Raw genomic sequence first — 17,411 nt, forward strand, 5'->3', positions numbered from 1 at the left:
TGACACTTTCACTGATGATTTATCTTCTCGCCACAGGTTATGTTGTTTGACAAACGTCCATCCTGCTGGGCGTGAACACTGGTGAATTAATTGAAGTTCTGTTAGCGCAGTGGGAGTGGATCCTCCAAATTCATTAAGAAGTGTTGGTTGATTTCCTCCTTGCTTTGAAGCAGAGCTCGATTCTGACGAAGGAAAAAGTGTGACTCAAAAAGTAGTTTGTTTTGCAGACATCACACTCTGCTGTTGTCTACTTTCTCTTCCTCTCATGTCACCTCTTCCTTTCTCCTTCCTCCTCCTCTTTACTCCCACACTTCTGTTAACTCTTGTATCCTCTTTTAGATCATCCTCTTCATCTTTATTCTGCTCAAGTGTCTTTCCTCTTCTTCGTGAGCTGCAGTTCTTCCGTTGAAGCCTGATGCAATGGGATCCAGGGCCACTTACTGCTGAGTACTGCAGGCCCGGCTGTTAGGAGAGATGCTCCTGTGTCTGTATTCCAGGGGGAAGGAGGGATGATACTGCGGCGAGGCTCTGTTCATTCTGCTGCAGTCAGACAGAGGGGGCTGAGGGCCACACGCTCGTGCCACCTCACCTAGAGCGCTCACAAATGTAGCGGTCTATCTGCAGTGGCATGAGGTGTGCATGCTCAGCTCACTGCCGCCTGCACGTGCCGCTCGCAGCAGATAATCCGACCCTGCCAGCACTGCAGAGGTACAGCAGAGGACTGGGTATCTGTTTCCCTACTGCTGCCCATCTGCTCTGCCTCTCACCTGCTCATTTATCCTCCTTAGACGCAGCAGACTGGTTCACTTACATCAAACTTTCAAGGCCGGTCTGAGTCGGTGACATTGAACATCACTCAAGAGAGCTACATTGTTTATTAAAGGGCCAGTGCGCAAGATTAAGGGGCGGTCGGTTGGCACAAAGGAATATGATAGTTATGAGGATGTTTTTATTAGAGTATAATATATGTTTCTTTTTCTTTAGAATAAGCTCTTTATATCAGGTGAGTCCTCTTCTATGTAACCTGCAATGTTGCACTGTCATGTTTCTACAGAAGCCCGGAATGGACAAACCAAACACTGTCCAAACAGGTTTTCCTACATGATCGGAAGGGGAGCTGATAGGAAGCAGTTTTAGTTGCATGCAATCTGCAACCTCACCACTAGATGTCACTAAATCCTCCACATGGGTCTTTTAAAAAAAAAGACTGAACACATTTGAAATGGCTATCATTTCCATCCATTTTCTAGTCTGCTTATCCTGTTCAGGGTCGCGGGGGGTTGGAGCCTATCTTAGCTATCATTGGGCGAGAGGCGGGGTACACCCTGGACTGATCGCCAGTCAATCACAGAGCTGACACATAGAGACAGACAACCTTTCACGCTCACAGTCACATCTACGGACAATTCAGAGTCACCAATGAACCTAACGAGCATGTCTTTAGACTGTGGGAGGAAGCCGGAGTACCTGGAGAGCACCCACACATGCACGGGGAGAACATCCAAACCTCTATGTTCGAAGCAGGGTCGATCAAACTAGGAACCTTCTAGCTGTGAGGCAACCACTGCTAAACCATGCAGCCCTTGGCTATCATATCGTTTGTTTGTTTCCACATGCTGACATAATTTTACCAGAATTTAATAGAGAAAAAACTCACCACACGCTCCTGGCCTTGGAGAAGGTCTTGTCCACCCTGAAAAATAGAGATAAAGGTGTTAGAGAGAGTAATAATTACATGTTTTTTTAACCTGTGATTTAGAATGTCTTTCATGTCACATTGTGATTTTAAGCAGAGAGCAGATTAAAACACATCCTAACCAGGCAGCTAACTAAATCACTCACTATTAGTTTTGTCGCTCTTGTCTTCATGGATCTAAGCTGCTGGTCTAATCTAAGTGTGGAAAGTACAGGCAGATAATGGACCATCCTTCCCACTTACAGACCTCGCTGAGCTGAGAGAGGTCTGTTGTGCAGTGGGCCGGGTTACCCTGAAATAACTCCTGCCATCTGTTGAAGAAGCATTTCGCAGGATGAAAGGATGATTACTCGCCTTGTGTTTCCTGAGACTAAACACATCTTTTCATGCTCTGAATACACGCCATGAGACTGTTATTCTCTGTCAATCAATAACAGCCATCCTCTGTCCTTAAGTCACTCTGGTAGAAGAGATTTAGAGCAGTAATCAGTGGGAACAATAGTCAGATGATGCAGGGTGCAGAGTACTGTGTCTGCCAGTAGATGGCAGTGTGAGTGCAGGTGAAACTCATGGAAAACAAGACTTTCCCAGAAAGCCATTAATCATGACATTTAAGTCCAAACTGCAGGATATTGAACAACCTGACTCACAAAACAGACCAAACCCTTTTCTCTCCTTCTAATCATGTTTATATCGCAATCGCACCCCGACTTCTCTCGGGATGCAGCACTTGACTTCCCTGACAAAAACAAAGTGGATATTTGACACTGAAACTGTTGCTCTGTGGCCCTCTGAGTGACTCATGGCTGCAGGCCCGTCTCCTGTGATATCTGCTGGTGGTGACACAGCGAAAAGGGAATGTTTAGTATGTGTCTCCCGGCTCCTGCAGCTGCCTCCAGTGCAGGAAATTGACCCCTTCAGAAATTCTCGGAATGATGCAGCATCACACAGCGCAAAGGCAGCACGTACTACGAATAATCCCAAAGCTGTGCGGTTGTGTTATGTTGTTTTTACCTCTTGCTTTTGGCTTGGTGTCTCATGACTGTATCTGGTTTCATCTATCAAGTCAAAGCTGCAGACTGACTGACAGCCTGCAGGCACTGCGTGTCTCCCGGTAGAGCCACAGAGTTCAGACGTCTTACTCATCTTCCCCTGGACATGATAAGTTTGCATGACACAGCGACACTGGGAAGATCAAACAAACACTTCTGGAAAGAGAAGTGACTCTTGCTGTATCGGAAACTTGAGTAAAAACAGGACTAAGAGCCTAGAGGCATGCTGGAAGCTATGTGCGGCTGCAAAGTGGTGCTCTGAGGTCGATGCTAACGTTAGCATTCTGATGTGATGACAATGACAACAAGAACATGCTGATATTTAATCAATCAATCAAATGTTATTTGTATAGCGCCAGATCACAACCAAAGTTATCTCAGGACATTTTACAGAGAGAGCTAACATGACCCAACATGAATCACCATGAGTAGCAACAGACTCATGTTGAACAGCTATCTGCCTCGACTGGTTGGGATAGAGGGAGAGGCTGGGTAGATTTAACAGGTGTATTGTTGCATGTTTGAGTGTGTTAACATGCTAACATTAGCTAACCATAAATGAGAAGTTAAGCAAACACTGAGTCATAAACATACGTTTAGAACACAATTAAATTTTGACCCTATAATGGTGCTAAAGAAAAGTCAGAAAATGTGTCGGGTTCTTCCTCTTGGGAACATAAATGTTTAAACAATCTAATGTTTGAAGATATTTTATTTAAAAAAGACAAATTTCAACTTCACTGTGGCTCTGGAGGGCAGGTGAAAGGGTGAATCATCTGGAAACCATGAACGTCTGAACAAAGTAGGGCTGTCAACGAATATTCTAAATTTGAATATATAACCGAGTCGTATAAAAAAAAGATATTCGGTTATTAAAATTAATATTCAAGAACTACCGCGGCTGTCTCGCGACACCTGTGCGCATTATGGAGCATCTCTGGATTCATCACAACGTCACCTTACACGTTAACAATGAACTTTAGAGAGAGGAGAGCGATCCTCACCTCCAGCATCACAGACAGGGATAGGTATGTTGATTTTCTTTTAACACGTTTATGTTGAAATAAATATACCTGTAGCACAGCTCGCTTGGAACACTGAATGTCCATTCTACCGCACCATAATTCTATTGTTTATTTTGCACGGTGTAGGACGCCTATGGTGATCTTTTAAAAGGCATGTTTATGTTTAAATAAATATATCTTTGCACGTAAGTTTGTCTCTCGTTGTACTGGTACGCCCTCTTGTGGAAATATTGTGCAAAAAGAAAATATATATATAAAAAATGTTTTAGAAGGAATAATCTGGGGGGGGATTAAAAGTACAAAGATTTTGAGATATTTGACAGGAAAATTGAAAACTTTAGACGTGCTGTGGTGCAGGAGGAAAGGTCATTAAAGGTCAAAGTTGTTAGAATTCATCCTCTGGGCACCATGAATATCTAAACCCAATGTTATACTTGTAAATGTATATTTTTATATTATTATACGACACTGCTATCCCTAGAGTTGTGAAGCTAGAATGAGTAGAAACTGTAAATACAGGCTGCAGATGAATTCCTGTTTTCATTCATTTTAAAGAAAAGCCCCTTTAGGTTTCATTCTCAAAGACACAACGTAAGCACCCCGAGTTAAAATGTTTGCACTTCTTCTTTTGCTGTGAGAAATTCCCTAAAGATAAATGAAAGTTTGGAGCTTCCTCCTTCTCAGAAAACTGTGTTGGTGAGAGGAAACAGGCCCTGGGGGGGTCTGTTTGTTCACTGTACTGTGGAGTCACGAATCAACAGACTTGTGCTGTTACAGTAGGTTGTCGCCTGATTCCCCTCGGCGCAGAAAATCGCTCATCATTTTCAACCCCAGGCCTCCGTGTGACATATAATGTCCCTGAGATGGATTTGTGCGGTGCTGCGCTATCTCAAATCTACCACCAGCGTTGATTTCTCTCAGCCTGACAGACAAGTGTGTCCCGATAAATCAGAGCTCCATCTTAAGTGGAATGCATACTGGTCCTTGGGAGGGAGCCAACATGCTTACGGGCTGTCGGCTCCGCTCTGGCAAAGAGAAGGAAAAAAGCTGTTTTCATTTGTACTGCATCACCAAGAATAACATTTTGTGAACCTCATCCTGTGCTGCTCAGCCCACTCAGGTTTCATGGAATTCCCACAAAATGAAATCAAGCAGGGTGTGTCGGGATTATTGGATAACGGCTGCAAACTGAAACACCAAAACCAATACGGGAAATTTGCAATAAAACGACAAAGGAGAACATGATGCCACAGAGCTGAAACCTGCGATCAACATCCCAGTATATATCTTTGTTAAGAATATGAAACAAGCATGTCCTACTCTTTTCTTGTGCTAAGCTGCTAAAACATCTGCCTACATACACATTTTGCACTGACATCTAAGCTAAAGACCTTCTTTAGCTTATAGCAAGATGTCAGACGTTATAAGCTGCCTGAAGACAGAAAATAAGCTTGTTTTAAGAGGGGAAACGAGCCTGAATATACTCTGAAAGCTACAGGAAAAGCTGCTTGCCCTAATTCCTATCATTAAGTTACTTTAAATACAAATCTTTATCTTACTTCTCTGCATCTCAGCTGGGGTTTTGCAGTGATTTCTTTTGAGGTATGTCGAATATAATAACATTACTATCACTCTGATTTTAAAGGCAGTCAAAGGAGTCACTTAATAAATCTGCCATGCGCCCAAAATCATTTCATCACCAAAGAAACAAGCAAAGCATACCTCGACGCAGCAGGACAGCGCACATGCAGAGGTAGCAGCAGAGCTGAAAAAAAGCTAGCTGCAAAAGTGCTGGACTTTATCGTCAAACAAAGAATATTCTGTGCGTCTCTGAGAGAACATTGTTGGAGTGGCAAAAGTAGGCTATAACAAATTTGCCTGCACTAATGCATTTTTGGGCTTTGAGTCATATTTGCACATTCAAATTCCACAGTGTGTGTGGAGCCTTAAGTTTTGTTTATAAAAGACTATGAACCAGTGCATTTAAAGGGGCCGTATCTTTTGAATGGGTTTTTGCATGTGTTTCACGTTTGGGTGTTTATTGTTCTCAGTGAAAAAGTGAAAACTGCAGAATTCCGTGTTTTTCCAGAAAGACATTTTTCAGAACAGCTGCAGGTTTCTACGTAGAACTTTGCTGTCGCTGAAATCGACCAATCGTCGTTCACCGTCATTCACCTCAGGCTGCCTTCTTGCACTAGCTTGTAGTCGAGTCGTTGTCAAGCTTTTAACTTACCAATCCGATACCTCCTGGTGATTCTAGCTCGTACATAAAAGGCAGAATAACCGACCCCAGAGCAGCCATGTTTTCTACAACTTAGGAGTGACAGTGCAGTGCGGCCGCTCCGCCACGTGGGATCGCACATGTTGGGGAGGGGCTACGTGGTCACTCCAAATACTGTCAGCCAATCGTGGCTAAGGTCTCACCACACAAAACGGCCTGTTCGTTTCAGGAAAAATGATTAAATTCAGACATGTTTACGTAAATGAAAAACACATTAGAATAATAGAAAACTGATTGCATAGCTGTCCCCTTAAAGAACCCAACATGGCACAGAGAGGAACTGCAGCTCAGGAGGTGGTGGCCACAGACTCATGCTTCTTCTATTCTCTGGGCAAGGTACCAACCACAAACTGGAACATCATCAAGGGATAAGCAGGTCCTGGTAAACCTCAGAGCGTCACAGCGTCAGCAGCCATGACACTTTAACTTAATCTGACTTTAAGTGCAGCAACTAATTTCCTCATTTCTACCCTGCTTAACTTTTAAAGAGTGTTCTTTCAGTCATCAAGTCAGCAACACTGCCCAAGGCAAGTAGGTCAGCAGAGGAGTCAGCCCAGAGGAAATCCAGCTTAAAGCAAACAAGTTTGTTGTTCAGGCAGCGATCTGCTGCAGGCACACGGTCCTGTGGTGCTCATTCTATATGTGAAATATAAGAGGAACTCAGTTTAGGATAATCCAGATGGATCCAGACAAACACATGCCAAACATAAATGATCTTAAAAGTTCTGGAACAACGTGATCAACATGACAGCTGCTCGTGTTGGTAAAGCGTTCATCCTGAATGATTTCTTGCTTACAGAAATAAACAGTATAAAGATGCAGGAAAATAACCCTGACATTAATATTACTTGTACAAGGAGGTGTAACATAAGAGACTAAGGTCACAGCTGTAAGTCTGCATATTATAACATAATGTTTAAAGAGTAATATGTACATAGTAACTGATGTGGCAAACCACTGCGAGAAACTGATCCCAGCTTGCAGAAAGCTTTCCTCTTCTCTACAGCTACATTACATTCTGGTGGAGTCACAGTTACACCCAGTGCGCGCAGCACGAGTGCAGAGCATGCTGACTTATTTCCTTCGTCGGCAGACACTTTTTGGCTTAATAGTCTGCAACTAAAAATATATGATACAGTCACTTAGCCAACCTGTGATCCACCAAGTTCAAATTACATCTTTGATTTTTATTTAGGACACATGCTGCCACAGTTTTAAGCTGGAATAAATAGCATTATTATAGCATCATAGCCTAATGTAGGTTCCATGTTAGCTAGTAGCTATTTGAGGCTGTATGGAGGCACATTGGTGTTTCAGCTAGCATAATAACATGTTGAATGTTAACGCGTTAATGTTTTATTTTATAATATTTCTTGAGGTACAATAGTTGCCATGCTTAAAATATTAGCTTAGCATATTAGCATGCCAACCAAAGTATATGTAGTGACTAAATCCGACACGTAGGCACTACTGGCTGCTAATCGAGAACCGTTTAGAAGTATGCTCAGGACTAACAACCGGTTGTAACTCTTGATTTTCCTCAAGGCGGTCGCTTTCTTTTTTAGACTGTTTGCTTCATCTGAGCGTCCAATTAGTTTCTTTTTCTCTGGATTTTCACTTATTGTTGAAGTTGTATCTGTAGTCATCCATCTTTTCTTTGTTTGTTCAGCCACAGTAGATTACTGTTTACTCGCAACACTTGCAGAGACCGGAAAAGCAGCCGCTTAGCTCCGCCTACCCTCTCTGGCAGACCAACCACTGCTGGCTGATGGAAAACGTGTCACAGACACCCAGTCTGTAACACTGCAAATGCAAAGGCTTTCATAAGTGGGCCACAGGCTCAATCACCATTGTGTAACCTCATTCGGCGATAGATAGTGACTTAGACATGAAAATCTTCCAGATTAAATAGCCTGTGGCCAGCTTGGCCTCCAACATACGCCCCCTGGTGGTCGGAGAAGCATGACACAAACACAACCCATACACGGCTTGTAATTGATGCTGCATTGGAATGAAATAAACCAAAAGTATTGCTGTATTGACCTGTTCATGCTGGATGAAGACTCCAGAGGTCACCAAGGTAATTAATATTCATCTTGATGGGACATAAATGCGTGCAAAACTGCATGCAGTCCATCCGATAGTGTCAAAGAACTGTGGTACAAGAAGAAAAGTCAGGGGATCAGCTATGTCATTAGGATTCATCCTCAGGGGACCATAAATGTCTGCACAAAGTTTCATGTCAATCCATCAAATAGTTGTTGAGATGTTTCAGTGATGAACCGAAGTTGTGGCCAAACAACAGGCCGACTTTGTTCAGCAGAAACAAAAAGGCTGATCCACGTTGAATACAGTATCAGAGCCTATTCACTTTATTCTGAATGAGCTCTTTATCACAATAACACCTACACACAATCAGCACGTATTCTAGTGTCTGACTCTGCAGTTATTCTTTCACTGCGCTTCAGGAGAGGAAATGGATCCTGTTTACTAAGTATACAGACACACACACCAGGCCCTGAGCAATGGGTCACACACATACAGCCCTCAAGATAGTAATAGAAACACAGTCAGACAATAGTAAACGTGACAAGATGGAGGCTGTATCCTGACCCAGTGTGGCCTGAATGAGCCCATTGACAGAGAAATGAGTGTAGAGTGGTTGAATGTCCTCTTTAAGCTACAGTACAGTAGGATACAGTGTATATGACACACATACACGCACACACACACTGGTACCACAGCTCTCCTGACTGCTCGTAGGCAAAGGGCGATCTATCACGTCCACCCGACAACAAAAACACGTGTCACTTTTACACTTTAAAGCAGATATTACTAAAGATATTAATGATGCTCCTGGACCTGAATGTAGCCGTGCAGACGTCACAGTAAACACATATTGTTCCTGTTCTTTTATACTTTTACACGGCTGTATAAGAGAAGTGGATGTAGCTTCCTGGTTTAAAAACTGAAGCAAGGGGCGCTGGGTTAGCTCAGCAGTTAAGTCGCGTGTCTCGTACACAGAGGCTACAATCCCGGTGCGGGTGCTGCAGGTTCGACTCCCACCCTCGACCCTTCGCTGTGTGTCATCCCCACTCTCTCCTCCCCTGTTCCCAGCACTATCCACTGTTCTCTATCTGTCAATAAAGGCATAAAAGGCCAAGAAACAAGTTATGTGATTTATCACATTAGAATTCTTATTTAGAATATTTGAGTCTATATTTATGCTTTTGTTCTGAAAGAACTGGGCAGTCTGGGCACCAGGTGACGTATAAACACAGGTTGGTAAGATAGTATGGGCGGGCACCAGGAAGGTGAATGTTTTTATTACCAGGAGAAGGAAAGAGAAGGACGCCATCTGTCTTCTGTTCGGTTTTTGCTATTGTTTAACAAACGCCAAAGAAATGACGTGATGTTTGGACATTGAACATTTTGGTCCTGTGTACGATTCGCTTTGTTCCCCAGTGGGGCCGGTGCCAGCCGGTTTGATTTGTAGCTTTTTTTGTTTGTGGATCAAATCGCCACCTCAGGAAACATTGTCCTAATTCGTTTATGGTTTCGATCTATAGATCCAAGCCTACTTCGATCAAGCATGATGTTCATTTTGTAGATCATGTCACCATTAACAGTCAAATACATGCCAATTATATTTAGCTCAGCCGTTTGTTGTGCAGAGGCACAGTCTTCCTTGATGCGGCGGCCCCCGAGCCTTCGGCCCCTTTGCTGCGCGTCGTCCGTGCTCTCTCCCTCCCCTGTTTCCGACACTATCCACTGTCCTCTCTCCTTCAATAACGGCATAAAAGGCCCCAAAAATCTTAAAAACAAAAACATACCAGTTATAGTTATAAGATCAGTATGCTTTAGGGAGTGGCTACTTTATGAATGACAAGAATCTAGCATTGCCAGCTGTCAATCAAGAAGGGGTATAGGTGCCTGACTGTAAGCCGCCTGACTGATTCAATCTGGTTCCTGGTGTTCATCAAGATAGAAGGGAAATGTTACTGAAGACGCAGATAAAAAAGATAATTATTTCCATTTGAATAAAAACCCTTTAAACCCTAATGTATCGACACTGCAGGGACTTTGTTTACTGGAGAGACACATTAAGTTGCAGTTAATCTGTCTGACATGACCTCAGCAGCTCGTCTTTATGGAGCAGGCCAAACTGGATGTATTGGGGCACAGAGGGAGTAACACATCACAGGATATAATAAAATATATCTTCTGCTTTAAATCCTACCAGAGCAAAAATAAGTAAACAATTGCCATCCCCACGAGCATTATATAATTAACTGCAGCTCTCCCAGTGGCCTCCCGCACTGCTCTCCTCCACGGACGGCTTGCGATTGTGAATATGAATGTGAATGTGAATGTCAAAGTAAATATGCAAGGTGCACTGACTGAGTAGGCCATGAAGAGCCCTCTGGTTGCCTTACATCTCCTGTTTGTTTTGCCTCTGCCCTTGGAAAGGTACTTGAATGGCCTCCTGTTCTCAAGTAGCCCTGCCTTGCAGTGTAATCATCTTTTGTCATGCAAACATTTGCTCTTGTCAAACAAAAAGACCCCTTCTGTTTTCTCTTCCTGTTGTGCGTGGTTCGATATTCACTCCAGTGAGCCGCAGACAGTAGATTAAAAAAAACAAAAAACAGACAGCGTTAGAAGCCTCTCATTTTTAAAAACAGCACTACTGCAGGTGTAAAAATAAACATCAAAGTAAAACGTTAAATGAGACAGCAGCTTTGTGCTCCTTTTTTTAGAACCACAAACTACACAAATAGCTGACTGGTGAGATAAACCTGACTGCTAATCTAACGTTATTATGAATCGAGTGCTCTGTTTAACAACGGGAAACACCTCATCTCTAAAGAATCTGCAGTCCTGTTTACTTCTACAATTACATTTTTAAATCAGCTGACCAGAGAGAGTCGACCTGCTCACATTTCAAAACAATGTCAGTTTTTCCCCTCGGTTGTTTTGGAAAAGGTTGACGTGAACTCTTCCAATCTTTCCAAGTAAAACTACGACACTGAGCATCTTTGTCCAAGTAGGTCTTGCTAGGGAACAGTCACGTCATAGCTCTGTGTTTATTTCATGATTCAATAATTCATGAGGAGACAGCTACTGTGACCTACAGAGCAGACATGCAAACAGAAACTACAAGCTACAGTGCATCTAACATGACATAAAACAGGCAAGGAAGACCACTAAAAATGGGAATAAAGGAAGACTTATAGAGACGTGTCAATTAAAGGATATGAAAGCTAAGTGTTGCGAAAAAGAATCAAGAAAAGAAATGCTCCTGTGGACATAAAGGAAAGGCCGTAACCGACCAAAAGCGAAACAAAACGCTAACACAAGCCATTGAACAATAAGTGGCAGCTCCATTCATGTCTGATGCAGAAATGACAGAGCACGCTGGGTTAAAGAAAGAGCGATCCGCACAGATTAGAGGGGCTGCGCTCTCTTCAGCAAATGTCAATGGGATACAGAGGGCAGAGTGTAGTGCAGATCACCTACTGGTGTAAGCAATGAGACTGACCTATCAAAATGCCAAGTTCAATAGCATTCAACACCACTGCTAAACAGGAAACAGTGCTAAGCTAAGCTAATCTGTCACATGTTTAATTTGCTACTGATATAGAGAAAATAGGAGTTTATTTATGAATTATTCATTTCATTTGAAAATATTATTATTTACATCTGTTAAGTTGTACGTTTTTTGCATACAGTATCCTGCTGACGAGCTCTGCATTGGCTAAAAGACTGTAAGTGGTACAAATGAATGGAATTAATTAATTAGAAGGGCACTAAACGGGAGACTTATTTGCCTAATGGGAATCTAACAGAGTACACAAGTCTATCTTGATGTCCTAATACTTAAAACTAAATCCAGTACAATCGTGCAGTTTAGTATATTGACCTGAAATTGCGCCTATTTTTGGATGTAAGCTCCATGATATTTGGTCGGGTAGAATCCGGATGGTTCTATGAAAGGCCCCAGGTGCCTGTACGCTGCTGTGTGATGAAACGAGCCAGTTAACCAGACATATATCTTCCAAAACATCCAGTTAGTCTTTATAGTTGAAGTCTGCCCTCTCGTTAAACAGAAGAATATTAATTAAATATGGCTAATTAAATTCTGATAAAGCATAAATCTCAGCTTTATGTTGTGTATCCAGTGAAGATCCTGGTTTGGCGTCTTGCCTCCTACATTGTTTTCGCAAAACAGCAATGACCCAATAACTGCCCTCAATTTGGCCAAAGGTTGGAACACACCCACTGCTGCTTGCTGATTGTGGGTATAGATAGTTGTAAGGGGTTACAAAGCTGACAGAGCCCGCAATGACACTGGGATCAGCCAGGTTACGATTGAATCACAACCTGTTGCTTGTAAAGACGACATGAAATCACTGGTCGGTCGAGCTAGCTTTCTTGACGCTTGCTGCCTACAGCTAGCTAACGTCACTCCACTTTTCCAAATCATCGATACCAAATTAGAAGCTGTTTTAAGAAAACATCCTGAACATGTTTAGAAAACAAAGTGTTACCCAGGTTCTCCCGCTTCCTACCACGACTGCCTATATTGGATGTGTAAGAGTTTCTCCTGCTCCACCTGGCCAGCAGCCCACACATATTGACAGCAATTAAGGACTGTGGCCACTGTGCCAAAATCTCTACACAGCCCAGCCTGGATATAAATACTGTCTGTACTAGTACTTAGCTGATGGCATATTTCCAGACGAGCTTGAGTCTACCTTTAACTCTTGCGCACAAAAAAACCTACATAAGACTTAAGCTGAAGTAAAGGCAGTGTGGCATGCAGTTGCATTGCGGCACCTGTTTACTTCTAACCATTAAAAAGCTCTTTGCTGAATGAGTGTCTACAGATCAGTATCACGTAGAGTCTGAAGTGGGCTACGAATACAAACACATCCATCGTACCCTTAGGTTTGTCTGGTCCTCAGTTATACTTTCCTGTAACTTGAACCTAACCTTCCTTTTTCCCAGGAGAATCTGTCACTAAATCTTGTTTACAACCCAAAATCTGATACGTCACAATCACAGTAAAGAATGTCACCTGACAAACAAAGCTTTGACAACAGCATTATCAGATCCAAATTATGATAAAATACCTACAAAATGACAACTAAGATATGTAAGACTAAAGCTTCTCTCATGAATGTGACAGCATTCCTGTGCAAATGGCACAAACATGCAGGCACAGACACAGAATCTGCACAGTCATCAAACAGGGAGACACAAACAGATACCCTATCACACACACACACACACACAATCACACACATGAAAACAGTCTGCTGTAAAAAGGTTTAGTTGATCTGCACATTATAAGCATATTAATTCTTACCCTCCATAGGCTCCAAAAGTGAAACTCCTCTTTCTCTGCGGCATGCCGGCTAATGGATAGCAGTGAGTCAGTCAACTCAGTGCTGAATGGAGCCAGCACTTGTGTCACTTACGCTGACTGAGCATGTGTGTGTGAGCATGTGTGTGTGAATGTGTGTGTTTGTATGCTTTGCCTGCCGTCTGAGTTCCACTCCTGCAGCCTCGGCTAACGTGCCCTGCCTCTCCCTTGCTCACACGCCTCCTTCACAAACAGAGAGAGGGGGGAGGGAGGGGGGACGGCGAGAGGATGAGGGAGGAAAAAGGGGGGAGGGGGCTGGAGAGAGGGCTGCTGACCATGCCAGTCTCCCAGGGAACCAGGAGTGTGGAGGCAGCCTTTCTCACAAGCAGGCTACATCCTCCCTGTCGTATGCTGAGAACACAAAGGCAGGTGTTTCTTATAATTCAAATGTGCTCTAACCCATCAAAGCAAACCGCACTGACAGAACCACAACAGTGAAACATTGGTTACTTAATCTTAGAGTTCTTGGCATTGTAAGAGTTTGCTCGGCGCAAGATTGCAACACTGCTTTCACTCTTTCCATCACTACAAGACAGCTGGTCAAACAAGCTGTAGACATGAAACAAACAGTTCATCATTCTTCACAAATGTCCCAATCACAGCTCCAGCAGCTCCACCCCTGCATACTGTAGCTGATTACGTCCGAACAAGTTTCTAATCTGTCCATTAATCTTCCTCCTAACTCTTTGTTTTGTAAGCCCATCACCTCTGGTATGCACACAGAAGGAGGGTTAACTATAGCACATCATTTGTCCTGCGTTATCATTAGCAGCATTGATTGAACTGTTTAAATGTCTGGGCATGGAGCCTCGACTTTCGCAGGGCCTTGAGTCTGATAAACTGGCAGCAGTGACAACAATGCCACCATAGAGTCTTTAACAAAGAAGGACTGCAGCCAGTTATCTAATAGACAGTCAAGCATTTGCACTATGCTGAAAACCCGTTTTCATGTTATTTTTACCCTAAATCTTGAATACATAAAATCTTACTAATCCAGGACCTCTCTCTCCCCAGGGACCAATAACTTCTTCATTACATCAACTGCAAAGCACTCATATTAACTAAGCAGGCGGGAACATAATTAATCAATGCCTTTAAGAAAACAGGCAGAATCACGCTGATAGACAATTACATCATCTCTCCACAATTACATCACCACTTTCCTCCAAGGCTGCAATTTTCTTAAAACATTTCTCCACAGATCTTGGCTGACTTTGTTGGTGTTTGTCCCGCTTTGTCTCTTGGCCATGTGGTAATTATCCTGACCACACAGACTCATGGCTGATGGAGGATTCATTGATTGTGACTCTAGATTTCATTGAGACTTTTGAACATTTGTTTTTAGCTATGATGTCTTATGTTGTTTAGAAAAAGTTTAATTAAAAATAAAAATAAAAATATATTGTGGGGATTGCGAAGTTTTGATCTTCATGGTTGCCAGAGGATAAACTTACTGACCTGGTGAACCCTGATGTGTTGTATACATATGAAGTTTTGAGTAAAAAGTGTCAACAAATACGCTAACATGCAAAACTAAGATTTAGTGGCAAGCTTGAAAACACGGCTATTTAGCAAATGTTACCATGCTAGCTTGCTAAACTAAGATGGTAACCATATAACTGCCTGTTTAACATCTCTTTCTTCACTGTGACCATGTTAGCATACTTATTTTAGTGGTAAGCTTAAATGCCTCAGTACTGCTGTGTTTTATGATTAGTGCTATTTAGCAAACGTTATCATGCTAACATGCTAAACTGAGATGGTAACCATATCACTGCCTGTTTAACATCTACATTTTCACTGTGACCATGTTAGCATACTTATTTTTGGGTAAGCTCAAAACAGTGCTGTGCTTTGTTTTTATTGCAAATAAGCTAATGTTAGCATGCTAACACACTTGATAATTGTATTGCCTTTTTAACATCTGCATTTTGATGGTATATATGGTAGCACTGAGGCTATTGTTTAGCTTAAAAACACATCTATGCCTCAGTACTGTGTTTTCCAATTAATGCTGTTTAGCAAATATTATCATGCTAACATGCTAAACTAAGGTGGTAACCATATTACTGCCTATTTAACATCTACATTTTCACTGTGACCATGTTAGCATACTTATGTTAGTGGTTAGCTTAAACAGTGCTCCGGCTCAGTACTGAGCTCACGTATAGTGTTAATTAGCAAATGTTGCTTATTAAACCACTGCATTTTCACTGTTAACATGTTAAGATATTGACATTAGCAATTAGCTCAAAACACTGCTGAGCCCCAGGAGCTAAAAGCTCAAAAAGCAGCTGCTTTACTGATTTACCTTAAGTTCTTTACATTGTTTCTATTTGACAGTGACAAAGCTTTTTCATCAACAGCAAAAAAGGAACTGCAAAAAAACTGAGTTAGCATCATCTGTTGTTTCTGACCAGATGTTAAAAAGTCACAATCATATCTTTAAAATAAATCTATAAAATTGTAACCTGGCATAGATTTTTTGGCACCTTTAAAAACATTGTAAAGATAATACACTATCACCAAAGGGAAGCCACATAACAAAAAAGTCCCAAAAATGTGAGGGGACAGATCAAGAATTTGACAACATTTAAAGGAAATTCCTGTTTTGTAAAAGAGGAAATGTAAACATCAAAACAAATATCTTATCCTATGTAAAAAGACATGTTTAAACAGCACCAGCTCAGGTGCTTTTATGGAGCTGAAACAATCAGAAACCACTTGCTTGATCTCAACATCAAGCCATTCATCCCTGGCACAGCCGCTACCCAACTTTATCTAAGTGCCACTCTATTGATTCAGTGCATCAGTCTTAGTGCTACCTTCAGTCCTGTCTGCTTTCCTGACAATTCAATTAACTTAAGCAGCTGTGGCGTGTGCGAGGCTTTTGAATGGGTGCAGTCCAGACAGAAGCCTTTAATCACATCACCTCAGGAACAAGACCCAGTCCTCCGAGCAGCTCTGGCTCCTCTTTTGTCTTAAAGGAAGTGGACTGGCAGGAAGACCCTCAAGAGGACAAAAGAAATGGAGATCCCTTCCCGATATCCACGTCGTCAGACCCTCAGAAACTACTGATACTGCAACACTTACAAACACAAACGCAGACAGAAACACAAACACACTAAAGAGTCCTTAAATTGTTCAGCTTTTACAGAACAGAGCCTTCAAATCTTGTTCAATAAACCAACAGAGACAAATGTTATTAATAGTATACATATAAGAGTTTTCTTCTTCCACTTGAATCTGTGAATGGGTTGCTACTGTCCCATTTGCAATATTTATGTCGCCCATTTTACTCAAGCTCAAATGCTGTTATAATGTTGTACAGCTGTTTGCCAAGTTATTAGCCATATATAGATTGTTATCATGAAAATACATTAGACAGTAAAAATCTGGAGGAAGATTTGGACATATTTCAGAGTAAAACAACATATTAGCTACCGTTACACAACAGCTAAAGTTAGCATTCATCAACTTTCTAGCTTAGTTAGCTAAGAATTCACTCCTTTATTGTATAATGGTACTCTAATGTTAGCATTCAAATTACTGTTAGTTAAGAATTTAGTCCTTACACTATCAAACAATGACCAAATGGCCATTAGCTACAAATTTTCTCCTTTCTTATCGTATCGTGGTACAATATCAAACCATAATGTTAGCATTCAAATTACCATTAGCTTAGAATGTACTCCTTTCTGATCATATCGTATTACACTTTCAAACCATAATGTTAGCATTCAAATAACCGTTAGCTTAAATTTACTCCTTTGTTATCGTATCATGTTACATACAATAATGTTAGCATTCAAATAACCGTTAGCTTAGAATGTACTCCTTTTATCATATCGTATTACACTACTACAATAATGTTAGCATTCAAATAACCATTAGCTTGAAATGTACTCCTCCTTTTATCGTTTTGTGTTAC

The 17,411-nt window shown here is 41.8% G+C and overlaps 1 protein-coding gene across 4 annotated transcripts in view; it reads right to left on the minus strand.

The window, feature by feature from the left end:
• rap1gapa (RAP1 GTPase activating protein a) overlaps positions 1 to 13,592 on the minus strand; it is a 57,566-nt gene extending 43,974 nt beyond the window's left edge. For all 4 annotated transcript variants that reach the window (XM_069659565.1, XM_069659564.1, XM_069659563.1 and 1 more), the window contains exons 1-2: positions 13,424 to 13,592; positions 1,658 to 1,693 (exon numbers count right to left, since the gene is read on the minus strand). In XM_069659565.1, coding sequence (XP_069515666.1) covers positions 1,658 to 1,693; positions 13,424 to 13,467 — 80 coding nt within the window. In that variant the 5' untranslated portion in view covers positions 13,468 to 13,592. The remainder of the gene's footprint in view (positions 1 to 1,657; positions 1,694 to 13,423) is intronic.
• Between the last annotated feature and the right edge of the window lie 3,819 nt (positions 13,593 to 17,411).

Source organism: Semicossyphus pulcher, unplaced genomic scaffold (genome assembly GCF_022749685.1).
Source record: "Semicossyphus pulcher isolate SPU_LCO1_2020_fin unplaced genomic scaffold, fSemPul1.0.p SCAF_13, whole genome shotgun sequence".
NCBI classification, from domain to species: Eukaryota; Metazoa; Chordata; class Actinopteri; order Labriformes; family Labridae; genus Semicossyphus; species Semicossyphus pulcher.